The 27,807-nt window shown below is 39.1% G+C and overlaps 1 protein-coding gene across 2 annotated transcripts in view; it reads left to right on the top strand.

Annotated features, from left to right (window-relative positions):
• LOC132399104 (copine-3-like) overlaps positions 1-27,807 on the top strand; it is a 56,938-nt gene that overhangs the window by 6,000 nt on the left and 23,131 nt on the right. Inside the window, exons 2-8 of one of the 2 annotated variants that reach the window (XM_059979072.1) lie at positions 17,060-17,196; positions 18,447-18,626; positions 19,496-19,570; positions 21,694-21,765; positions 21,887-21,970; positions 23,933-24,022; positions 25,108-25,206. In XM_059979072.1, coding sequence (XP_059835055.1) covers positions 17,068-17,196; positions 18,447-18,626; positions 19,496-19,570; positions 21,694-21,765; positions 21,887-21,970; positions 23,933-24,022; positions 25,108-25,206 — 729 coding nt within the window. In that variant the 5' untranslated portion in view covers positions 17,060-17,067. Of the gene's footprint in view, positions 1-17,040; positions 17,197-18,446; positions 18,627-19,495; positions 19,571-21,693; positions 21,766-21,886; positions 21,971-23,932; positions 24,023-25,107; positions 25,207-27,807 lie in introns of those variants that run through there. The other variant, XM_059979078.1, reaches the window with a different exon arrangement.

Here is a 27,807-nt window from a genome sequence, read left to right as displayed (position 1 = left end):
ATATCTGCAACTGATCTCTATTGTGCTATATTCTTTGCCAGTCTTCTAAACTACTCACAATTCCACCACTTTTGTTATCATCCGCAAATTGACTAGCGTACCTATCTACATTTTCATCCAGGTCATTTATATACATTACAAACAGCAGAAGTCCCACCACAGATCCCTGTGGAACTCCACTAATTACAATCCTCCAGCTCAAATAAGTCCCTTCAACCGCTACCCTCTGTCTTCTATACACAAACCAGTTACAAATCCAAGTAGCATTTTGCTGGGAATCCTATGCTTCTTGATCTTCTGGATTAGCCTCCCATGAGGGACTTTGTAAAATGCATGTAGACAATTTCCCTGCAACTGATGTGAAACTCGCTGGTTTAATAATTCCCAGGATTTTCCCTTGTTCCCTTCTTAAATAGAGGTAAAACATTAGCCACTCTGCAGTCTTCCGGAACCTTTCCTGTGGTTAGAGAGAACACAAAGATATTAGTCAAAAGCCCCAGCAATCTCATCTCTTGCATTCTTCAATAACCCGGGGTAAATCCCGGGAATAATGGTGCATAGTTTCCTGAAGGTGGAATCTCATGTGGATAGGGTGGTGAAGAAAGCTTTTGGTATGCTGGCCTTTATAAATCAGAGCATTGAGTATAGGAGTTGTGATGTAATGTTAAAATTGTACAAGGCATTGGTAAGGCCGAATTTGGAGTATTGTGTACAGTTCTGGTCACCGAATTGTAGGAAAGATGTCAACAAAATAGAGAGAATACAGAGAAGGTTTACTAGAATGTTACCTGGGTTTCAGCACCTAAGTTACGGGAAAAGATTGAACAAGATTGGTCTTTACTCTTTGCAGCATGGAAGGTTGAGGGGGGACATGATATTTAAAATTATGAGGGGGATAGATAGAGTTGACGTGGATAGGCTTTTTCCATTGAGAGTAGGGGAGATTCAAACAAGAGGACATGAGTTGAGACTTAGGGGGCAAAAGTTTAAGGGTAACATGAGGGGGAATTTCTTTAATCAGAGAGTGGTAGCTGTGTGGAATGAGCTTCCAGTAGAAGTGGTAGAGGCAGGTTTGGTATTGTTATTTAAAGCAAAATTGGATAGGTATATGGACAGAAAAGGAATGAAGGGTCATGGGATGAGTGCGGGTCAGTGAGATTAGGTGAGAGTAAGCGTTCGGCATGGACTAGAAGGGCCAAGATGGCCTGTTTCCGTGCTGTAATAGTTAAATGGTTATAAATCCCAATAAGCCCTTGGGATTTACCCATCTTAATACTCATTAACTCTTCCTCCTCCTTGACCTCTAAATGCCCTAACGTATTTGTACATTCTGCACTGATCTTCTGGTCCTCCATATATTTTTCCTTGGTAAATACTGATGGAAAGTACTCATTAAGTACCTCGCTCACATTCTCTACATCCAAGCAAATGTCCTCCCCCCCCCCCCCCTCCCCAGTATCCTTGGGTAGTCCTACCCACTCCTCCATTATCCTTTTACGCTTGAAGTATGTATAGAATGCCTTAGGATTCATCTTAATCCTACTTGCCACGGACTTCTAATGACTTCTGCTGGCTTTCCTAATTCCCTTCTTTAGTTACATTCTGATTCTTTACACTCCTCGTGCTTCATTTGGCCCTGACTTCTGAAGCTTTAAATACTTTTCCTTTTTCTTCTTGATGAAATTCATCACCTTTCTGGCCACCCAAGGTTCTCTTAACTTTCCATCCCCATCTGTCCTTCTAACAGGAACATAACTTTCCTGTACTCTGTGCAACTGATCTTTAAACCACCTCCACATGCCTGATGTGGACACGTCAGAAAGCGTTCCCAATGAACTCTTCTTGGTTCCTGTCTATTGCCCTCATAATTTGCTGTACTCCAATTTAAAACTCTCCCACAAGGACCATACCTATCCTTATCTATAGCTATACTAAAAATTTAATGAGTTGAGGTCACTGTTCCCTAACTGCTCACCCTCTGAAAAGTCAGTCATCTGGCCATGCTCATTGGCTTTCACCTGGTCCTGTACAGCCTCTCTTCTTCTTGAACTGTCTACCTATTGATTTATGAAACCTTCCTGGATACACTTAAAAATTCGGCTCCATCTAAACTCCTTCCACTAAGAAGGTCCTAGTTTAAATCATGGAAGTTGAAGTCCCCCATGACAACAACCCTATTATTTTTACACATTTCCTTAATTTGATTACATATCTGTTCCTCAATGTCCCAGAGGCTGTTGGGGTTCTATAGTACAATCCCATCAGTGTGATTGCACTTCTCCTATTCCTGAGTTCCACCCAAATGGACTCAGTGTCTGACCCTCCACTATGTCTCTTCTGAGTGCAACTGTGAAATTGTCCCTGATTAGTAGTGCAACTCCACCCTCTCTTTTACCTTCTCATTTATCTTTTCTAAAACGGTATCCAAAGCAGCCACAGTGGCTGTTCCCCTCTGTAATAAGTGTACTGCTTTGGATACCATTGTGGAATTCACCTACAAAGGGGAATCTGTAGTGATTGGGTCTCTAGCACCGAGTCTGGCTGTGGGGCTCTGAAGGGCAGTGGGGAGAACAGGAGTGCAGTAGCAATAGCAGATTTCATAGAGGAGCAGACACGAGATCTTGGGGATGTGAAAAAGACTCCTGGATTTATTTTGCCTCCAGGTGGCAGGATCAGGGATGCCTCTGATAGGGTCCACAACATTCTAAATGGGGTGGGTGAGCAGCCAGAAGTCGTATCCCACATCCCGGTACCAATGATATGGATAGGAAAAGGGAAAGGTTCTGAAAAGAGAATATAAGGAACTGGGCAGAAAGCTGAAAAGCAGGGCTTCCTGGGTAGTAATCACTGGACGGCAGCTTATGCTATGCACCAGTAAGGGTAGAATAGGGTGATTTGGCAAGTGAATGCATGGCTGAGCAACTGGTGTAGGGGGCAGGCTTTCAGATTTCTGAATCATTGGGATCTCTTCTGGAGAAGGTATAGCCTGTACAAAAAGGAGAGATTATACCTTAATCCGAGGTGGACTAGAGCTGTTGGGGAGAATTTAAACTAATTTGGCTGAGCATGGGACAGTTGGGTGTACAAGAAGGTGCAGTGTGTAGTGAGACTGCGAGGAAGGACAGGCAATATTGTAGTCAGTGGGATGAGTTGCAGTGTTACACGTGGGAAAAATTGAAAAGGATGATGAATACAGAGATTGAATATGTTAGATTTTTGAAAGCATGCAATTTACGGAATAAAGTAGATGATTTTGTAGCTCATTTAGGGATTGTCAGGTACAACATTATGGGTGTTACTGAGTTGTGGCTGATAGTTGAGAGCTTAACATCCAACGATGCACATTGTGTGGAAAGGACAGGCAGTTAGGCAGAGAAGGTGACTCTGTTGGTAAAAAATGAAATCAAATCCTTAGAAAGAGGTGACTTAGGATCAGAAGATGTGGAATCTTTGTGGGTAGAATTATGAAACTGTAAGGGTAAGAAGACTCTGGGAGTTGTGTACAGGCTAGGATGTCGGATACAAATTACAATGGTTGTAGAAAAGGCATGTAAAAGGCAATGTTACCATAGTCATGGGATATTTCAATATGTAGGTAGATTGGGGAAATCAGGTTGGTGCTAGATAAAAGGGAGGAATTTGTAGAATGCCTACAAGACAGTTTTTTGAGAGTTGTTTATGGTTAAGCTTACTAATAAAAAGAAAATTTTAGATTGCGTGTTGTGTAATGAATCAATATTGATTAGGGAGCTTAAGGTAAAGGAACATTAGGAATTGGTGATCATAATATGATAGAATTTATCCTTCTGTTTGAGAGGGAGAAGATAAAGTCAGATGTATCAATATTACAGTAGAGTAAAGGGAATTACAGAGGCATGAGAGAGGAGCTGCCCAAAGTTGATTGGAAGAGGACACTATTAGGGGTGACAACAGAACCGCAATGGGTGGAGCTTCTGGTGGCAATTTGAAATGCACAGGATAGATGCATCCCAAAGATGAAGTAGTATTCTAAAGGGAGGATGAGGCAACTGTGGCTAACAAGAGAAGTCAAAAACAGCATAAAATGATAAGAAAGGTCATATAATGTAGCAAAAGTTAGTGAAAAGTTAGAGGATTGGAAAGTTTTTTTTAAAGCAGCAGAAGTCAACTAAAAAGGCTATATGGAATGAAAGCATAAAGTATGAAGGTAAGCTCATCAATAAAATAATAGAGGATACCAAAAGAATGAGAAGGAGAAATGAATTAACATTAATTTCTAGCAATAATAAGGTCTAGCAATTATAGACCTGTCAGTTTGACATCAGTGGTGGGTAAATTAATGGAAAGTATTCTTAGAGATAGTATTTATAATTATCTGGATAGACAGGATCTGATTAGGAGTAGCCAGCATGGATTTGTGCATGGAAGGTCATGTTTGACAAACCTTACTGAATTTTTTGAAGAAGTTACGAGGAATGTTGACGAGAGTAAGGCAGTGGATGTAGTCTATATGGACTTCAGCAAGGCCTTTGACAAAGTTCCACATGGAAGGTTAGTTAAGAAGGTTCAGTCGTTAGGTATTAATGCTGGAGTAATAAAATGGATTCAACAGTGGCTAGATGGGAGATGCCAGAGAGTAGTGGTGGATAATTGTTTATCGGGATGGAGGCCAGTGACTAGTGGGGTGCCTCAGGGATCTGTTTTGGGCCCAATGTTGTTTGTACTATACATAAATGATCTGGATGATGGGGTGGTAAATTGGATTAGTAAGTATGCCGATGATACTAAGGTAGGAGGTGTTGTGGATAATGAGGTGGGTTTTCAAAGCTTGCAGGGAGATTTATGCCGGTTAGAAGAATGGGCTGAACGTTGGCAGATGGAGTTTAATGCTGAGAAGTGTGAGGTTCTACATTTTGGCAGGAATAATCCAAATAGAACATACAGGGTAAATGGTAGGGCATTGAGGAATGCAGTGGAACAGAGAGATCTAGGAATAACAGTGCATAGTTCCCTGAAGGTGGAGTCTCATGTAGATAGGGTGGTGAAGAAGGTTTTTGGAACGCTGGCCTTTATAAATCAGAGCATTGAGTACAGAAGTTGGGATGTAATGTTAAAATTGTACAAGGCATTGGTAAGGCCAAATTTGGAATATTGTGTACAGTTCTGGTCAGCAAATTATAGGAAAGATATCAATAAATTAGAGAGAGTGCAGAGACGATTTACTAGGATGTTACCTGGGTTTCAGCACTTAAGTTACAGAGAAAGGTTGAACAAGTTAGGTCTCTATTCATTGGAGCGTAGAAGGTTGAGGGGGGGATTTGATCAAGGTATTTAAAATTTTGAGAGGAATAGATAGAGTTGACGTGAATAGGCTGTTTCCATTGAGAGTAGGGGAGATTCAAGCGAGAGGACATGATTTGAGAGTTAGGGGGCAGGTTTAAGGGAAACACGAGGGGGTATTTCTTTACTCAGAGAGTGATAGCTGTGTGGAATGAGCTTCCTGTAGAAGCAGTAGAGGCCAGTTCAGTTGTGTCATTTAAGGTAAAATTGGATAGGTATATGGACAGGAAAGGAGTGGAGGGTTATGGGCTGAGTGCGGGTAGGTGGGACTCGGTGAGATTAAGAGTTTGGCAAGGACTAGGAGAGCCGAGATGGCCTGTTTCCGTGCTGTGATTGTTATATGTTATATGGTTAATTTAAAAAAAAATCCTACTGTTAAATAGGGAAGTTATCATGACTTGCAAAACAATGAATGTATTGAAAGAGATGGCTTGGGAGAGTAGATCTAAAATTTCATAAGTTATAGGATGGAAGGTAGTAAATGTAATCCCACTATTCAATCATAGATAGAAAGAAAAAGTTGGAAAATACAGACCAGTTAGTCTGATGTCAATGTCATACACAGGAACCGATTGTTGAATGAGTGCCACCAGAGGACATGGGAAATAATAGTAGGATTGGGTAAAGTTGTCATGCATTCATTAAAAGAAATTAATGTTTGACAAATGTTAGTTTTTTGAGGATAGAACCATCAAAGTCAGATGGAACCAATGGATAATGCGCCACAGTACGAGAACTTGTGTTTATGATGCATCATATTATTTTAATGTAATCACTTATCCTTTATTCTGTAATGCAACCAGCTACTTTATCAACTAAAATGGTTGAACAGTTGTTAAGTTGTAGGTCAGCAAAAGTTGCCCTTTATTAGTATTGGTAGGTCCAGAGCTATCATCCTTGGTTTCTGAGGTCCTAATGGTGTACCAGGTTAATATCCACCTCCACCCTTTCAAATAGCAATTTGAAACTTTTGTTATGGGCAAGTAGCATTATCCACATTTAATTTAAACATTGACTGTACAATAAGCAAAAAGGCATAGTAAATTTGATTTGTTCTTTTGCTGCTTTTCTTTAGGAAACTAATTGTGAGGGAAATTTATTTGGTGTGGAAAGATGCATTCAGTCATTTGACCATAAGATATAAGAGCATAATTAGGCCATTTGGCTCAGCCAGTCTGTTCTGCCATTTCAACACGGCTGAAATCCATTCCCCTCTCAGCATCAGTCTCCTGGCTTCTCCCTGTATCCTCATGCCCTGACTATTCCAGAATCTATCAACGCCTGCCTTAAATGTGCCCAATAATGTGGTCTCCACAACTACCCGTGCCAGTGAATTCCTCAGATTAACCACTTGCTGGCTAAAGAAATTTCACCTCATCTCTGTTCTAAATGGATATCCCTCTATTTTGAGGCTTTGTCCTTTGGTCTTCCCCACCATAGGAAAACATCCTCTCCAAACCTACTCTGTTGAGGCCTTTCAATATTCGATAGGTTTCTCTGAGTTCTTCCCCCTTATTCTTCTGACAGCCCCAGAGCCATCAACGCATCTCATATGAAAAGCCTTTCAAATCCAGGAATTATTCTCATGAACCTCCTTTGAACCCTCTCCAGTGTAGCCCATCCATTCTTAGATAATGGGTCCAAAGCTGTTCACGTTACTCCAAGGGAGGCTTTACCAGTGTCTTATAAAGCTTTAACATCACATCCTTGTTTTTGTATTCCAATCCTCTTGAAGTGAATGGTAATATTACATTTGCCTTCCTCATCATCCACTCAACCTGCAAGTTAACCTTTGAATTGTGCATGAGGACCCCCAAGTCCCTTTGCACCAGATTTGTGAATTTTCTCTCCATTTAGAAAATGATGTATGGTTTTATTCCTTCTCCCAAAGTGCTTGTTCAAACAATTCCAGACACTGTATTCCATCTGCCATTTTTTTGCCCATTCTCCTAATCTGTTGAAGTCCTTCTATAGCCTCTCCTTCCTCAACACTACCCGCCCCTCCACCTATCTTCATATCATCCACAAACTTGGCCACAAAGCCATCAGTTCCATCAACCAAATCATTGACATGTAAAAAGAAGTAGTCCCAACATAGATCCCTTTGGAACACCTCTAGTCACTGGTAGCCAATCAGAAATGGCTCCCTTTATTCCCAGACTTTGCCTCCTGCCAATCAGCTAATATTCTATCCATGCTAGTATATTTACTGTAATACCATGGGTTCTTAATATGTTCAACAGTTTCATGTGTGGCACCGTTTCAAAGGACTTCTGAAAATCTGAGTACACAACATCCATGCTTGTTCCTTCAAAGAATTCCAACAGATTTGTCAGGCAAGATTCTCCCTTGAGAAATCATGCTGACTACACCCTATTTAATCAAGTGCTTCCAAGTTTCTTGAAACCACATACTTAACAATTGACTCCAACATCTTCCCACCCACTGGGGTCAGACAACTGGACTTTCTTCTTCCTCTCTCCCTCTTGAGTGGAGTGACATTTGCAATTCCTCAGCCTTGAGCACCATTCCAGATTCTTGGTACTAGTTTAAAGTGAAACATTATGTTCACGTGATGTTGCAGCTGTGTGATTTGACATTAAACCCAGAGAACTGCAATGGTTTTCCCATTGTCTGTAAAACAAGCAGTGTTGCCACTGTTACTTGCTGAAGTGGTGTGGTTTTATAAGTTAACAAAGTGTGTAGTAATTTGAGATTTTGATGTTATCATGTGATACATTTTGTTACACTGGAATGTGATGACTAAGATATAGTAATGTTATCTGATCACCTTTTGTGTAAATTAGCATCATCCTATTGTAACACTGATTGTATTGCAAACAAAACTGAAGTTCCACGTGTGTGAAAATAACATATTCTGGGTGTGACAACCATCAATGATAATACAGTTTTGGTGCTAATCTGCTTATTGGTTAAACTTGATACTGTGACGTAAAATTATACAATGAATTTATGTTAAAAGAAACTGAGTTGTGATAGATGAGAGAAAGTAATACTAGCGACCCAGAAATAATTTGTTATGCAATTGAAATACTGTTATCCATGGAATGAACAACACTGGCCCCTGCAGCCTTTAACGAGTTCCAGTGTCTGATTTGAAGTGTGTTTAAAATCTGATGTATTCAGTTTATATTTTTTTTAAAGTGTACTGATATACACTAGGTGACTCAGGTGAGTTGAAACTAGTTGATTCCTGTACTGGTGAGGAGGATGAAGGTAATTAAGGGTCACTCACAAAATATCTATGAATATCTTGTTCTTTTAAAGACTAGGTATGCTCGAGGTCATTATTCAGCAGTACTTACAATCAGAATCAGGTTTATTATCACTGACTTGTGCTGTGATATTTGTTTTGCAGTGGCACTATAGTGCAATGCCTAAAAAAAATTGTAGTAATTTGCAATCAGAAATATATTTTAAAGAAGTACAAAATGAGAGCAAAATAAGTTGTGTTCATGGACCATTCAGAAATCCAATGGTGGAGTCTGTTCTTAAAACGTTGAATGTGTGTCTTCAGGCTCCTGTACCACCTCCTCGATGGTAGCAATATGAAGAGGGCATGTCATGGGTGGTTGGGTCCCTTAATGATGGATGCTGCCTTTCTGAGGCAATGTCTTCGATAGTGGGGAGGCTACTGCCCATGATGGAGCTGGCTGAGTTTAAAACCCTCTGAGATGTTTTGGATTCTGTGCATTGGCACTTCCATACCAGACAATGATGCAATGAGTGACAATGCTCTCATATGTCTTTAGAAATTTGCTAGAGTCTTTGGTGACATACTCCAATGAAATATAAACACTGAAGTGTCTTCTTTATAATTGCATCGACATGTTACTACTGAAATGAAAGATCTTTGGTTTCCAATTGAACATGGATTAATTGTTTTTAAATTCAGAATTCAACAGTTTTTTGAAAGCAGGATTGATAGCCCAAGATTGCTATGAAAATTAAATATATAAAAAGACAGGAATTAAACAGCTTGAAACTAGGTAGTGATCCTAAAGGAAATTGAATACAGGGGAATTTAAGCTTGTTTTCTGGATATGGAAGTGGACATTATATGGCATCTGATGTGAATGGCAATTGAGATTAAATCTTCCCTGGTGTTGTTGAATAACCGTAGAGCCTAATTTATTCTCAGGCATTTAACAACAGCACTACTGTGGGTCAGTTCTCCTAATTTTGCTGTTCATCCAGATATTAATAAAGTGAATTTTACACAGTAATCTGGTTTGATGTGACTTTTTTTTGAGATTTTATTCCTAGGCCATTGCTCAGTGGATTTATCCTATTTAAAAAAAAACACTTTTGAATAGTGATTTCGTATTACTTGGTTGCATCCTGGGTAACATAATTGCAAAGCTCTTGTGTATCTGCTAAAATTGAATTTCTTGATTTCTTTCTACTTGAAGGTTCACTGGATTATTATGGTCCGACCAACACACTAAAAATTAGATTTGATTCATGCTATATATTTCTATTGGTTCACATAGAATGAATATCCAGGTTGGTTGATATTCACGGATGAGGGTAGTGTGAGGTGGTGTCGCATTTTGGAAAGTCAAGTCAGGCCAGAGCTAGACATGTATAGTAGGTAGTCAGAATATTTCCTGATGGTCAAAAATTAGGTCATAGGCTTAATTTGGAAAAGGAGGAGATTAAAAAGGGAGTTGATGGGGAAATGATGGAATCAATTACAGTTTCTATGGTTACAGTTACTATGGTTAAGAAGCATTTATAAAAGTGTGCAAAGCTAATATGGGAATTGGGGTCAGTATAAGTGGGCAAAAGGTTTGGTATGGATTTATAACCATATAACAATTACAGCCCGGAAACAGGCCATCTCGGCCCTTCTAGTCCATGCTGAAAGCTTACTCTCACCTAGTCCCACTGACCTGCACTCAGCCCATAAACCCTCCGTTCCTTTCCTGTCCATATACCTATCCAATTTTTTTTTTAAATGACAATATCGAACCTAGTGGGCTAAAGAGCTTTTCTCTAATGTACAACTTGTTATAACTGCGGAAGAGTGATTGGAGATGAAGTCTTAGTTTTGAAGATCGTATTTGAGCTGCCATTGTGCCCTCGGTCATCCTTTTTTCACCCTGCATTGCTTGGAGCTTTATATTTCTGTAATTTCAATCAAGTACGTAATCATTTTGACTATTGCATCTTTCCTGGATTTGTTTAGCAGTAACACTACATCAGTAGCTCAATACAATACGGATAAAACTGAAATTTAGTTAATGCTCCATCAATGTTCACCAATGCCCTGTGTCTAGTCTAAAAGACTTTTATACAGGTTGAAACTCTCTAATCCAACTTTCTGTGGTCTGGTATGTTTGGATCTGTAGTACAAATTGATGGGAATTAACTAATTCTAAGAGCTGTACTAAGAATATTAAGTTGAATTTCAAGTTTATTGTCATTTAACCATACACATGTATATTGTCAAATAAGACCACATTCCTCTGGACTAAGGTGCACAACACAACACACACAACTCTCACATATAACACATAAAGTAATATTACCACAAATAAATTAACAAATAATAAAGTTTAAAAAGTAAACTGTATAACACCACTGACATTTCATACATGATGGCACTTGGGTGGTGGGAGGGATTTCAATAGTCTTGCAGCCAGGTGGATGTTGGAATGGATGGGAGGGATCACTGACAATACCAAGGGCCCTGCATATGTAGTGCTCCTGATAAATATCTATAATGGGTGAAGAGGACCCCAATTGTCCTCTCAGTAGTCCTCATAATCCTTTGTAAGGACCTGCGGTCAGGTGCCTTGCAATTTCCATATCAGAAGGTGATGAATAGGTCAGGACAGTCCCAATTGGGCTCCTGTAAAAATTGGTTAAGATGGAGCTGGGGGAAGCTCACTCAGCTCAGAGATAGAGAAATCCTCAGGGTTTGATGGGTTATACCCAAGGTTATTGTGAGGGGCAAAAGATGGATTAGTTATGGCCTTGACAATTTTCATGCCCTTTCTAGTCATTAGTGAGATTTTGGAGGTGCTGAATAGGTAATGTTGTTCCATTATTCAAGAAGGGCAATAAGAATAATTCTGGAAACTACTGTATATACCGGTGAGTCTCATGTCAGTGATAGGGACATTACTGGAGAGAATTCTTAGGGATAGGATTTATGAGCATCTGGAAAACTGTGACCTAATTAGGGCATCACGTGACTCTTTGCATGGCAAGCCATGTTTTTCTAATTTGATTGAGCTTTTTGATGAGGAACCGAAGGTGATTGATGAAGGCTGGAGGTCTGTGACTGTTGTTCTGTAGGGATCTCTACTGGAGCGTCTGCTGTCTGCGATACATATTTTAGTACAAAGATACAGATGATGCTAAGATTGGTGATGTAGAACATTGCAAAGGAGGCAGCACGGTATAGATCAGTTGCAGATGTGGGTAAAGAAATAGCAGATGGAGTTAACCTAGCCAAATGTGAAGTGTAGCACTTCGGGAGATCAAATATAAAGAGACAGTACACTGTTCATGGCAAGACCAATGATAATACTGATATGCAGAGGGATCTTGGGGTCCAAGTCCAAAGCTCCCTGAAAATGGATGCACAGGTTGATGGGGTGGTGAAGAAGGCATAGAACATAGAAATATACAGCACATGACAGGCCCTTCAGCCCACAATATTGTGCCAACCATGTAACCTACTCTAGAAACTGCCTAGGATTTCCCTAGAGCATAGTCCTTTATTTTTCTAAGCTTCATGTACCTATCGAAGAGGCTCTTAAAAGACCCTATTGTATCCACTTCCACCACTGCCACCGGCAGTGCATTTCACGCACCCACCACTCTCTGTTTGGAAAAACTTAACCCTGACATCTCCTCGGTACCTAGTTTTAAGGTTTCAAGCACCTTAAAACTATGCCCCCTCGTGTCAGCCATTGAGAACTATGCCCCCTCGTGTCAGCCATTGAGAACTATGCCCCCTCGTGTCAGCCATTGAGAACTATGCCCCCTCGTGTCAGCCATTGAGAACTATGCCCCCTCGTGTCAGCCATTGAGAACTATGCCCCCTCGTGTCAGCCATTGAGAACTATGCCCCCTCGTGTCAGCCATTGAGAACTATGCCCCCTCGTGTCAGCCATTGAGAACTATGCCCCCTCGTGTCAGCCATGCTCGTCTTTACAAGTTGAGGAAAAAAACTGAAAAGCTTGGAGGTCTGGCTGCACCTAGTTCGCTTGCATCTGGAGATTTGTATTGAGTCTGGTTTCCCCATTATAGGAAGGATGTGGAGGTTTTGGAAAGGGTATAGAAGAGGTTTACAAGGATGCTTCCTGGATTAACATGTTATAAGGAGAGGTTAGACAAACTTGGTTTGTTTTCACTGGAGCAGTGGAATCTGAGAAATCTGTTAGAAGACCATGAGAGGCGTAGATAGAGTAGATAGCCTGTATCATTTTCCTAGTGTTGCAACATTAATACCAGAAGCCATGGATTTAATTTCAGAGAGGTTAAATTCAAAGGACATGTGTGTGGCAAGATTTTGATGTGAACGCTGGCTGCCTGGAATGCACTGCCCGGGATGGTGGTGGAGGCAAATGTGATGGAGGCATTCAAGAGGCTCTTAGATGGGCCAATGAATGACGGGATCTGGACATTATGTAGGCAGAAGTGGCATTTAATGAGATCATCACAACAATGTAGGCTGAAGAGCCTGTTCCTGTGCTCTACTGTTCTGTGTACTGAGTTCTAATTTCTAGGTAATGAACCTATGCAACTTCTGTGATATCTGCCACCAACATTTCAGACTTGGATAAACGTTGGGTTATGTCAGCTTTTGGAACTGTTGTGTAACGTGGAGAGTGCCTATACATTGATCAGAACAAGATGATTATTTTCTTTGGACCAGCTCTGGTCATGTCCTGGGCTGAAGGACTACAGTCTTTCAACCTGTAGTACAGGCGCTCACATATTCTCCAAAGCAAATTGAATCATGCAGCAGGAACAACTGTTATGGATGATCACCTTCCAAGTTTCTTTCCAAAGCAAAATTACTTTGATTCAAAGCTATACTTCTATTATTCCACTGTTATGGATTCAGAATCTTTGAATTATCAGGGAGTATCATGATCCTAAGAACTGCAAGGATTTTGCAGAAAGTCCAATGAGAATGAGTTGATTTTAAAAAAAATTGTACAGTAACAGTTGAGATTTTATAAATCTGTTTCTAATTTGTTTCAGCAGCAGATAAGCTAAACTTAAAGGATTTTATTCCACAAATCAATGGACTTGTTTGTTGATGACTCTGACACATGTCCGATGATACACTTTTCTCCGCACCGTTTGATGTACAAATGACTGAAAACAAACACTGCGGCAATGGTCTCCCCACCTCCTTACCTACTCCCGAAAAGCATATTTAATTGTTGGTTATCGGCCAGAATTTGCTAATAGAAAGAGTTATTATGGAAGTTTTTAAGAAACATTTTAGATTCATGAGGCACTTCATATGCTTCTAATTATTTTTATTACTTTCTGAGACTTTTTTTGACAGCATGATTGTATGAGTGCTGGATTTGGGATTGAGAATGACTTCCATTTCTGCAAGTTCTAAAGTTATTGATGGGTCCATTGTGGAGGCAGTTATGATTCAGGCATTTAAGAGCCTCTCAGATTGACATATGAATATGCAGAAAATGGAGGGATGTGGACTACGTGCAGGCAAATGACATTAACTAGACATCATCACCTGGCATGACGTTGTGGACTGAAAGGCCTATTCCTATTCTGTTCTATATCCCCAACACTGAGGCTGTAATTTCACTGCCAGGTTTGATCACATTATTCATATCCCAGTCATCAGACACCAAAAATGGACACTCTGAGTTCTATCACACCGAAAATTATTATAAATGGACAGAGAAATGAGGAACTATTTTCTAAAACGCGTAGCAGTCCAAATGATACCGGAGTGTTCCTGTCCCACAACTGCAGGTGGATAGTTTCTTAGTTAATATGCTTCTGCTTCAAAGCTCCTTGTCTCCACCATCCTTCAGAGTCTGGTGGGTAAACTGCTCTCGCTGGGATTCATCATCCCTCCCTGTAACTGGATCTTAGACTTCTTAATGGAAAGACCCCTGTCAGTCCAAGTTGGCAGCATCATCTCAGGCACCATTATGCTGAGCACTGGTGGTCCCCCAGGGTTGTATGCTCAGCCTGCTGTTGTTCACGCTGCTGACTCATGATTGCTCTGCCGGATCCACCTCAAACTGCATCATCAAGTTCCCTGATGATATTACAGTGGTTGGCCTCATCAGCAACAACGATGAGTTGGCATACAGAGAAACTTGGCAAATGGCATGAGAAGAACAACCTCAGTCTTAATATGAACAAGACAAAAGAAATGATTGTGGGCTTTAGGAAGGCATGGGTCAACACGTTCTATCGCACATCATTGGCTCTGTCGTGGAGAGAGTGAAGAGCACAAAGTTCCTTGCTGTGCACATGACAAGATATGTAACCTGGAATCAGTAGCTTCTACGCTTTCTGAGGAGACTGAGGCATGTGAGGCTCCCTACCTCCATTCTACAACTTTCAACTGGAGGACCATCGGAAATGTCCTGTCTGGCTGGATCAATGTGTGGTATGGTAGCTGTAAGGCATTAGACTGCATGATCATACAGACGACAGTAATCAGTGCTAGGAGGATCATTGGGGTTTCCTTCCCCCATTTGTGACATTTACTTGAAAAGTTGCAGATGAAGGAGCCAAGCATTGTCGAGGATCCCTGCCATCTGTCCTGCTGTCTCTTTGACCCACTACCATCAAGAAGGAGGTACAGAAGCATCAGGCCTAGGACTATCAGATTAGCTAACAGCTTCTTCCCTCAGATTGTGAGACTAATGAATCCCCTATCACCATGGAGATCTTGTCACTAGGACTGCGAGCTATTTACTGTACTGTCTACCTGCGCTGTGCTTTTCTACATGCATTTTAAATTATATTTTATAAATTAACTTGTAGTGTAATGTTTTGGTTTATGTGCTGTGTGTGATGTACTTTGTGTGGGTGAACTGTGGTCCGGAAGAGCAGTGTTTTGTTTGGTTGTGTATATGTACAGTCAGATGACGATGAACTTGAATGGTGTTGTTGGACAGGGACACTTGGGAGTCAGTGGTCTTTGTTAAATGAGTTTGCTGTGTGCAGTTGATGTCTCAGGAGGTGTGATGTCACTGGTAGAGGGACTTGATGTTCAAACTTTTTTTTAAACCTCAGATGGTCAAAAGTTGTGCAGGAGCACAAAAGGTGAATGTGAATTTTATCAGCTATATCATCAGACGTAGGAAGTGGCTTATCAGCCGGAGTTCCACAGCACCATCGTACATAATCGGGCTGAATATTTCAGGCTCTCAGAATTAGGACCATCCTCAAGAAAGAAGATATCCAACAGGGGAGACCTTTTCTCTCTATGACAGGGAAAGCAATTGTCAGGGTCGTCTACATTCACCACCTCATAGATACTGAAGAGCTGCTTTTTGAAGCAAAGTATGAATTTGATCGTCTGAAAGGCATACTGGACATGATATGTACCATGGCAGTTCCAAAAGGACTGAGAGGAACAGGTTCCAATTAGTGCAGGATTCATTTATTTGACATTACTAAAGTCTTGTACTCTCAATCAGCAGTTTTGCAGAGCACTGTTCTCATATTTGGCTGTTGGTGAAAATTCATCTTTTTGTGTTTGCTGCATGATGGTCTGCAAGCACTCGCAACCTTCTACAAAATTACTGTGGACAGTGTTCTGACTGGCTGCATCACTGTCTGGTGTGGGGGGAGGGCTACTGCACCAGATCAGAGTAAGTTGCAGAAACTTGTAATGTTAGTCAGCTCCATCGTGGGTACTAGCCTCCAAGACGGCTCAAAGAAGTGGTGCCTTGGGAAGACAGCATCTATCATTAAGGACTACCAGCACCCAGGGCATGCCCTCTTCTCACTGTTACCATCAGGGAAGAGGTACAGAAGCTTGAAGGCACACACTCAGTGATTCAGGAACAGTTCTTCTCCTCTGCCATCTGATTTCTTAATGGACATAGAACCTATGAACGCTACCTCAGTACATTAAAAAAAAATTTTTGCACTATTTATTTTAACGTAACTATTTAATAGATGTATATTTACCATAATTCAATTTTTCTCTCCATATTTATCATCTATGTCATTGTACTGTTGCTGTAAAGTTAAAACAATTCACAACATCTGCCGGTAATATGAAACTTGATTCTGATCCTGATCTAAACAATTGGTTCAAAAGACAGCCTGTTTTAATGAAGATACAAGTGAAACATGGTTGTCGTTGTTCTGACACTTTTATCAACTTTCATTATCAAGTTGCACCTCCCCTTCAATGAGCTCCCAGCTGGAGTGGAATTGATTTTTGGGACAAACGGGTGTTTGATTCCCAGTTCATAATCAACTCATTCAGTGAAACAAAGAGGATGTTCAATCTGAAAGAGAAAGGATACTGATTATTTCTGATGGAAATTAACATTACTATTACAAAATGTGCTCCATATTTTAATCGTGTGCTTAAAAAGAGTACTGAAGTTCACAAAGACTTAGTAATGGCAAATTTCATTCCCAAGCATGTATATTATGCAGCTATATATTTTAATAAATTTTAAATAAAGCTTCAAATATGTATTTATAATATACAAGTTATTATAATGTGTTGCAGGTTTGCAGATGGCAGATTGTGTGAGTAAGGTGGAGCTAAGCATTTCCTGTGAAAATCTACTTGATAAAGATGTTTTCTCTAAGTCTGATCCACTCTGTGCACTCCTGTTAAATACTGGTGGAAATCAGTGGGTTGAGGTAAGGAGTATCTTTGTACGTTTTTTACAATGGATGCATATTCCAAAGAAAACTATTAGCATTTACCTTTATATAGATTGCTAACTATGTAAAAGTGATAATAGGCTTATTTTTTTAGCCTGCTGTTAATAGGCTAAAAATAGAGTACATTTTACAATGGAGTGCATTGATGGAAGCAAGTTTGTGTTTGTAGCTGTATTTGAAAATTGATTATTTAATTTGTGTTAGAAATGAAAATGTATTAAAATGCACATTGGACACTATTGTCACCGAACAATTGATACTAGAGCGTACAAACATCACAGCGATAGTTGATTCTGCGCTTTGCGGTCCCTGAAGTACAAATCAAATTAAATATAATAAAAATTTTAATTATAAATCATAATGAGAAAATAGAAAAAGGAAAGTAAGGTAGTGCAAGTCAGGTCCGGATATTTGGAAGGTATGGCCCAGATCCAGGTCAGGATCTGTTCAGCAGTCTTATCACAGTTGGAAAGAAGCTGTTCCCAAATCTGGCTGTACGAATCTTCATGCACCTGAACCTTCTCTAATTCACTAATGCTACATCTTGAATTTCAGTAGTTTTACTTCCCACTTTTCACCAGTATTTATACAAAAGCTATGCTCTTGGGTGTTTACTGATTCAAGATTTCAGACTGCTTAATGTCATCTTCAGTCCACAAGTATAAGGGGAATGAAGTAAATGTTACTCTGGATCCGATGCAGCACAAAAGATAAAGAACACAATAATAATACTAACAATATGTAAGAAATATAAATACGTAAGATAGCTTATATGCATAGATTGACTGTGTCCATAAGGTGACAGATGGGAAATAATAAAGTAGTGGTGGAGTTAGTGGGTGGAAGTGTTGATCAGTCTTATAGCTTGGTAACTGTTATTGATTCTGGTGGTCCCGCAATGGGCAATTTTGACTACTCATTGTAGAGTCTTCCTATCTGCTGTAGTCCTTTTTTTTGTATCAAGCAGTGATGCAGTTTGTTAGAACGCTCTCTCAGCACACCTGTAGAATGACGTGAGTACGGATGTGCAGCTGTCGTTGCCAAAAGGTCATGATAATATCTTGCCCTTGAATTAATTTGATTTGTGATTGTTGCTTAGGTCTTTTACTGAAGTTGCAACTTGTGTGAAACTTGCTTATTTTTTCCCTCTCTTCCCTGCTGGATTTCAGACCGTGTATTCTGATGTGTAAGTAATTGAATGGTTCATTGATCTTTGTCTTTCCTAGATTGGTCGTACAGAAATGGTTAAGAATTGCCTCGATCCAAAATTTTCTAAGAAATTTCTGATTGATTATTATTTTGAACAAGTCCAGAAGTTGAAATTTGGAGTCTATGATATTGATAATGAAACTTTTGATCTGGGTGATGATGACTTTCTGGGAGAATTTGAATGCACCTTGGGTCAGGTAAATGCCATTATTTTATCTATTCTTTATACTACTCAATAGCCTAGTGGATTAGGTTCAGATGAGGCTTGGATCTGAAGTTTAAGCTCAGTTTCTCATTTCTCAGATGCTACCTGAGCCGCTGAGTGTTTCCAGCATTTTATTTTAATTTCAGGTTTGCAGCATTTAAAGCATTTTAAAATAATGTATTCAAGTAAGCAATTGAATTTGTATTTAGGACCAATCAATGAAGGACTTTTATTATATAAGTAATAATGCAAGAATTTTTATCAATACACTTTAAGACTTCCATAATGAAGTTTTAAGATATGCTACTTTTTAATTATAAATCCCTTCTCTGCTGAAAGAGGGTGGTATATCTTAGAAGTGGTATTCGTGTGGCTCTAAAATTTTATTATTATTCTGGTCTTTTAATGATTTCAAGTTAGAACCTCAAAGAAACTAGTAAGAAAATGGGTCAGTAACATGACATTGGATGGTTGGTGCAGAATATGTGAAGATTTTGGAGGAACCCTAATGGATTATGTGGTAGTCAGAATCCTTGTACTTCTAGAAATACTGATTTGCTTATGTTATCTTCAAAGTCAATTTCTATATCAAGAAACTCATTTTCAGTTGGTGACGTTAAATATTCAACATTGGTGCATTGTACGACTCTGCCTGTGATACTGCAACTGAATTTCAAAGACAATGTGTTGAAGTTAATCTATACGAACATTTTGAGCTCCTGCCTTGGCAAAGTTTCATGTAAATACATCTGCTTGAGGAAAATCCACTTTTGAGGAAAATTGGATCACCTTTTAATTTAGCTTATTTGCTTGGATCTTATATTTTTGACAATGTTAATACAAACTTGACTTCCTTCACAGATTGTCTCCAGCAAGAAATTGACCAGACCTCTAATGCTGCAGAATGGGAAAACGGCAGGAAAAGGAACAATCACGGTACAGACTCAAGTCTTGCTAGAGATTGGTGATCAACTCCAAAATTAATGATGCTCTGTTTTACTGCTGGTATTCTTCATTCAAACCGGCCTTAATGCTGGTTCCTTGGAAAAATTCAGGGTTGGTTATCATGTTATTTCAGGACATTTGGGTCCCTTTGCCAATTGGTAAAAGGTTAGTTGTGTAAGAAATTATTTTTTATTAGTAATGTTAATCGTGCATTCACCTAGCATATAAAGAAGAAAATTTAAGTGAGAAGGGCCAAAACTTTAAAAATGTTGCATTAACGATATTTTAAGGAAGTTGTTTAGCTATGAAGTAGAGTGGAATGCTCTTTATGAGGACCAGAGTCGTTGATTATATTACCATCAGGGTTCAGCAGTGATCTCTATACTTAGCATTTGTTTTTACTTTACAAAAGCCATCGGCGTCCTCAACACAAGGCTCTGTAGAGCATCCTGAATTTTGGCTGCTCGAAGAAATTCACCCCCATCTTACATCAAGCTGTAATCTTAACTAATACATTTACAGCAGACACACTCTCCACACAGACTGTTGTCAAACTCAATATTATCCAATCTATTTCATTGAAATGTTGGCAGATAAAATGAATTTTATGACTGAAGTTATAATATGCAAACAAGGCTTGTGTGGGTGGGTGCTTTTGCAAGCTGAGCTCTCAAGTGATTGTATACTTGCTCACAGAAGCTTTTGAGAGAAAATGGGTTATGTGCTTAAGGCGTTAAAATGTGGAATACTTTCCATATCTTGCGAGCCATCTCAAAATTAAGGCAGGTATCAGTAATGAAATTCACCATCATCTATTCCAAGGCCGTAATAAAAGATTTGAGGATACATAAAGATTCAAGGATGTTCTCAGTGCCTCTGTTTTTAATTAATAATAAAATCCTCAAATGCTTCAATGAACTCCCTAGTCCATGACTGTTAACAATAGGGGAGGAGTACTTGGAGTGTTGTTGAGAACCTTGAATCTATTCATTGGAAGTGACCATTGAATCAGCCAGAGGAGTGCACTGCTGCCTGCCATCTGCCCATCTGCTTTACCTGTATTTCCTACTCCTTCTGTGCAATGTCTGTTGAATTTACTTCAGCTTCATCAACCACCTCTGCCCCCTATCCCTGGGGGTATAATTCTCTACCTCTAAGACCATAAGAAATAGGAGTAGAAGTAGGCCATTTGGCCCTTGAGTCTGCACTGCCATTCAATTATGGGCTGATCCAATTCTTCCAGTCATCTCTATTCCCCTGCCTTCTCCCCATACCCTTAGATGCCCTCGATAATCAAGAACTTATCTATCTCTGCCCAATGATTTGGCCTCCACAGCCACTTGTGGCAATAAATTCCACAGATTTACCACCCTGTGACTAAAGTAATTTCTCCACATCGCATCATGTTCTAAATGGATGTCTTTCAAACCTGAAGTCATGCCCTCTTGTTCTAGACTCGCCTATCATGGGAAATAACTTTGGTAACTCTAATCTGTGCAGGCCTTTTAACATTCAGAATGTTTCTATGAGATCCCCCCTCATTCTCCTGAACTCCAGGGAATACAGCCCAAGAGCTGCCAGACATTCCTCATATGGTAATCCTTTCATTCCTGGAATCATTCTCGTGAATCTTCTCTGAACTCTCTCCAATGTTGGTATATCCTTTCTAAAATAAGGAGCCCAAAACTGCACACAATACTCCAAATGTGGTCTCACATGCTAAACCTCTTCTGTTGTTTCACGCCAGGACTGGTTCTTGGTGTCTTCTGTAGCAAGGATAAAGTGAAGCAATTTACAGTAATGTGGATGCAACAGTGCATTTATGTTAGCAGGGCATTATGCAGCCAAACACTTGCATGCTCTTCTATCAGTTGAATTCCTGACCTCTCTACTTTGTGAGGAAGAGCTGAGAGGAGAGTAGTTGGAAGGCCATGCAGGAATTTGTCTTCCATTTAATCAAATAATCAATGAATTGTCTGGGAATAGATTTTCGGAATTAACTCAAAGTGCATTCATCCTGGAGCCAAAAGATTTATGAATGGATTAATCTAAAGTAGGTAGATTGAAAGCTAATGTACCTTTCTAGTAAATTTCATTGGCTTTGCTTACTCTAGATTTTTGCAGAAGAAGTAAAAGATAACCGCGTGGTTAACTTTGAAGTTCAAGCTCGTAAACTAGATAAAAAGGTAATGCACAACTTTTTATAAAAACACATTGCTAGTAAGTTCTTCTGGAAGATATAATTTACAGTGTGAAGTTTTATATTCAGAAATAATATGCAGTGCTTGGTTTTATTTGGGATTCCAGGACTTTTGGGGAAAATCAGATCCTTACCTCGAATTCTGTAAACAGACATCTGATGGAAAATGGCAAATGGTGCATAGGACAGAGGTGAGGCGTATTTTCTGAAGGACTTTGCAACAGAAGACATTCCATATCAATATACAGTATATGATCACTCTTCATGGAATGTTCTCATTATATACGAATGATTATAGTTTATTGTGTTTAATCAATCTTTTTTACTGATCTTATTACCATTCAAGGTTAAGGTTCATATCAATGTACAGTTGATTCTGTTTGAAATAAATCAGGCTAGTACAGTTTCAGTGAAAGATAAACACAATATTAGTAGGTATCGTAGTCTACTTTTGCAATAGATTTTTAAAATGATGTTTTGGTGTTTTTCATTCTCTTTAGAAGAGCTTGGATTACTAAGCCACAAAAAATGAATTGGTTGGTGATATCTACTTTTTAGTAGATAGCTTACTACTGTAAGATGGCCTATTTTCCATTCTCTCTGAATCTCTTGTGCCCTCCACGTCAGTGACAGGGCAGAGACTGACCAACTCTTTTTCCATCAATCCAGACCATTTACAAATAGCTGAATATTCTCGGAAGGTTTTCTAACCCAAGGGCTGTATTCAGATTATGGAAGGAGAATGAATGAAGATTCTAAAGCAGTGTAAAATATCTACTTTCCCAAAGTAGTCTTCATGTGTTTAATTGCACTGGAAAATGATAAATTCCTAATTTAGTCTTTACTTCCCTGGAAAATGCAATTCTTCCACATAAAATTCTCCTTTTCACATTAATGATATTCCTGTGTAAGCAAAATGGATATGCTTAAGAAACATGCAGTAACATTTAAGCTTTTCAGTTCTTATTCTAACCTTTAGAAATGAGATTTTTTTCCTTTGCATTATCAGCATTAACTAATTTGAATACTTGTGATAGTATAATCCACAGAAATATTGGCACCAACCGTTGCATCTCCATTTAGAGATGTCTTCTGATAGAGCTTCTTAGAAGTATTATCAGACTAAGGTAGATATTATGCTAAGGATTATGACAAGCGGAGTATTTGGTTGATTTTTAAATGCTTAAAATGTTTAAAAATCTTCAAAAGGTAAATGTTATTGAAGGCTTTGAACTAGGAGGAATAGGATACAAGCAAATCAAATCTAATATGGTTTAGAGGAATGGATGGTGTGTGAAGAAATAATATCCCTGAGCTAGACGATACAATTCTTCTAAAGAATGTTAAGGTGGAACTGGTTGCATAGATAGGATGGGACAGTCATGTGGAGTTTAGGTGGATGAACATTTTAATCTGGGATAGCAAGGGCTATAACTGAAGATAGATGTGTGTTTGAAAGAGATAAGGACAGTAAAGCTTTGGAAAATGCCATTTATGAAGAAAAGCAGATTGGTCAACAAAGCATCATAGGGAATTTTTGGCTACCTAGAAAATAGAGAGTTTATGAATGGGAAGATGTTATTATTTGAAGCGGCCATTTGTAAAATGGGACTTCAGAGTAAAGTAATACTATGACATTTATTGAGTTGTTCCAGTGAAGCATAAATACTGTTTTCTCTGTCTACTGAGCAAACAGTAGGAAGATATGCTCAATGGCATAATCTCAAAGTTTTAAAACAACATCTCTCTCGATGTTTGGACAATCAAATATTAATTTTGTTACACAGAAAAGATACTGAGGTTGGGTGGGACTACAACTAGTGGTCATAGGTGTTAAGGGTGAAAGGTGAAAAGTTTAAGGGGAACATGAGGAGAAACCTCTTCACTCAGAGGGTTGTGAGAATGTAGAATGAGCTGCCAGTGCAAGTGATGCATGTGAGCTTGATTTCAGTTTGGATAGGTACATGGATGGTATGGGTATCGAGGGCTATGGTCCCAGAACACATCAATGGGAGTAGGCATTTTAAATGGCTCGGTAAATACTAGATGGGCCAAAGGACTTGTTTCTGTGCTGTACTTTTGTATGACTATGCAAACCATCAAATTTTTTTTGTGGTATTTCTATGATTATTTATTCTTTTTGTCATTTTCAGGTTATAAAACGAAATTTAAATCCCGCTTGGAAACCATATAAAATTCCCTTGCAGTCACTTTGTAACAGTGACTTAATGAAGCCAATCAAGGTAATTTTCACTTGTATCTACCAATGCAAGCATGCTTTTGAAAGACTTTTAAAAATTATACTGATTACTCAACAGCGTAAAGTAGGTACTTTGTATCTTACTTTTAAAAATTTATTTTTGATGATCCATGCTTTGCTGACAAGGCTAGCATTATTGACCTTGAACTGAATGGCATGCTGGATGATTTTAGGTGGCACTGCAGAGTCAACCCAATTAGGCCAGATAAAAAAAAAAGGTATATTTCATTGACTGAAACCTTGGAATAGAATTAGTAGCCAATACTTGACTGTACTGAGCAAATACATGCTAATGTAGGTTTAACGCTTTGAGTTTTTTCTACTTTCTTTCATAGGCTCTTTGTTTATCTTCCTGTTAGGAATTGACTTAATAGTCCAACAAATGCAAACTTTATTTTTGCTATTTAAAAGTGAGCAATCAAAGCACATAAATATCTGTGGGCAATCAAGATTAAATCTTGTGTACTGAAACCTTTTAGCAATGTTCTTATCTAATGCTGCTTTAATTAATCATGGGTGTATGAGTTATATTCTCGTGTGTGTACAAAGACATATAAAATTTATTTATTAAATTTTATTTGCCTCAGTGTAGTGGTTTAAAAAATTAGCCATAGGAACATGATGTCTGTGGTGGTATCTGAGCATTCTTTTCAGTTCCTAATATTGGTTTAGAAAGTGCACGTATTACACAATATTTCTTGCCCGACTTAAAATTTTGACTAAATTCAGTGGTACTGTGCTTTTAAAGTGTCATTAAAGCAAAATTCTGTGGATGCTAGGCAGCTGAAATAAAAGCTGAAAGCACGTAAGTATCAACAAATCAGCTAGCTTTAGGTGAAAAGAGGTGCAGTTAAATTTTCCAAGTCTGTGACCTATCATTAGGAAGTTTCTGATGGTTTCACATCAAAGACATCCTATTTCTCTCTGGAAATGCTGTGGAACTTGCAACTTGTTTCCAAATTTTATTTCTATAACCAGAATCCAAGATGATAGGGAGCAAGGAGCTATATAAACACAAGATCCATGTTAAATTGCCACTTACACACTTCATTAATGATTTCTTTTCAGGTAACTTGCTACGATTATGACAATGATGGGTCACATGATCTAATAGGTACATTTGAGACCAACATGGAGACACTGCAGTTTGCATCACATAGTTCACCAGTAAGTTTTTACTCTTCTATTCTTGTTTATTAACACAGAATGATTCAGATATTTTGGTCTGTTTTTACCTAAAATGAAGGGCCAAATGTCTATTATGTTTTGCTTTAGAATACAGTACTTCTTTCTTTTCTTCTTAAATTATCTCAGGGTAATTTGCACTTTGTTTCTTTGGTTGCTTTATGATTTCAGTTTTGGGTGAAGATTGATTCTCATTTGCCATATGGTAAATTAGGGTGGAAAAACCAATTGGAGAGGGGAATTCAGACAGTGCTTTCAGAAAATAATCAGAGGATTAGACATGACGATTAGACATGTTGCTTCACGATGGTAAATGGGCAAATGTCATAGGAATGATGATAGCAGGTAGGGGTACAAGTATGGAGACACTTCAATACAGATCTTGTGATAATAACTGGGCTTTGTTCCATGTGTTAATATCAGTGGGGTGGAGCTGTGTGGAATAATGTGAGTCAGCTTCTCAATTCCTGAATTTATAAAAGCACTAGTTTTCTGTTCAGTTTATCTACTTTAGTGTGTGTTTCTGTGTGGGGAGAAAATCTGATCTAAAGTAAATTTTCAAATAACTTTCTGGAATGGCTAATTGTTTTTCAGTTGATGGTAGAGGTATGCCGATTATGTTGATGATGAGTAAGTGATATAGGAGCTTGGGCCTAATGAAGTCAGTTGTGGATGGTGGACGTAAGAAGAAGAAAGGGTAGTTATTTGTTTTCGAAGAACACACCCTCCTAAGGTATGGATTAAGAATGGGAAAAATTATCATGGAATTTCAAAAATTGAAGGTATGAAATATGCCGTAGTGCAGCCTTAATTTAGACAGCATTGAAAGAAACGTTCCCCAAGTTGAAACTTGAATAGAGTTATTATTCGTTTTCAATATTTATATATTGGAGTGGATGATTCTTGGAAGTAACCCATGCTCCAGTAAACTCAGTAATCTTCATGATCGTTAGGACAGCCTGAGGTGAGAGAATGAAATGAATGACAATAAACAGTTGGTAATGTGAGGTTTAAATGTCTAAACAGCAGGGGGAGGAACTTTCATTAAAACAGAATTTAAGGTTTGCATTTCAAATAATAATATTTGAGACATAGCAAATATATATGCAAAGAGGCTGCAAGTTTATTTACAAGACAATATACTATTTACAGTAAAAGCTTGGTTACTGGCCTCTTGACTGACCAGCATGTTCCAGTAATCAGCAGTCGGAGGGCGTGCCCAGGCTAACTGGGCTGATAGCAGATTAACTGACATATTTGATTAAATTACATCTGACATGCATGCCATTTTTTTTGGGTAACTGAGCTGTTTGTGCTCTGGGATTTTAACATTTGTTGCAATGAGAATTAAGTTTGCATTGTTTGACAAACCAACCGGGTATGTAATGTTGTCTGATAGGGTCTCAATATAAACACACATGATGAATAGTGGCACCAAAGGGAATATTGAAGAATGGCAGGATTTGTTTTACAGTCCAAGATGGCAGCACAGGTAGAAAACAAAGAAAGTGTATAGGATACTTGCTGTCTTTAGCCAGGGCAGAAAACACAAGATGGGGAGAAATTGGTATTGATTCATAAATTCACTTTGAACAGAGCTGGAGAATTGTGTGCCGTTTGAATTGCCACAATATCCAAAGGAAATGATTACATTGGAGAGGGTGCAGAAGCAATTCACATGGACATAGCTTGGAATGAGCAATTCAGTTATGAGGAGAGACAAGATGAGCCTGGTCTATTAAACACGAAGTACACTGCAGATGCTGTGGTCAAATAAACACGTACAAACAAGCTGGATGAACTCAGCAGGTCAGGCAGCATCCATTGAAAGGAGCAGTCAATGTTTCGGGTCGGATCTCCGGATTGCCACTCACTTCAACTCTGCTTCACATTCCCATTGGGATATGTCCATACATGGACTCCTCTACTGCCATGATGAGGCCAAACTCCGGTTGGAGGAGCAGCACCTCATATACTGTCTGGGTAGTCTCCAGCCCCTTGGCATGAATATTGAATTCTCCAACTTCTGGTAATTCCCTCCCTCTCCCTTCCCTCATCCCATTTTCACTCTGCCTCCTCTTCTAGCTGCCTATCACCTCTCTCATGATTCTGCCTTCTTCTACTACCCATAGTGCTTTCCCCTTTCATTCCTTCTTCACCTCTCCGGCCTCTCCTCCCCCACCCCTTGATCTTTCCTCTGATTGGATTTTCACCTGGCACATTCCACCCTCCCCCCACCTTCTTTATAGGGCCCCTGCCCCCCTCCTTTAGTCCTGATGAAGGGTCTTGGCCTGAAACATTGACTGCTCCTTTCAACGGATGCTGCCTGACCTGCTGAGTTCATCCAGCTTGTTTGTACAGGCTTGGTCTATTGTTCTTGGAATCAAAGAAGATATTGAAAGTTGAGGCTGCAGATAGGGTAGATAATAAGAAACATTTCACTATTCCGGTCTTAGAGGGCATAAGGGTAAGGGGTAAGCAGTTTAGAGGGGACCTGACGAAGAAATTTCTTACCTAAAAGGTGGTTGGAATGCACTGATTGAGTGGGTGATGGGTGTGGGTATGTTCAGAACATTTCAGGAA

This window comes from Hypanus sabinus, chromosome 1, assembly GCF_030144855.1.
Source record: "Hypanus sabinus isolate sHypSab1 chromosome 1, sHypSab1.hap1, whole genome shotgun sequence".
NCBI lineage: Eukaryota > Metazoa > Chordata > Chondrichthyes > Myliobatiformes > Dasyatidae > Hypanus > Hypanus sabinus.
The sequence above is the reverse complement of the archived record's forward strand: the minus strand, read 5'-3'. Positions and strand labels throughout refer to the sequence as shown.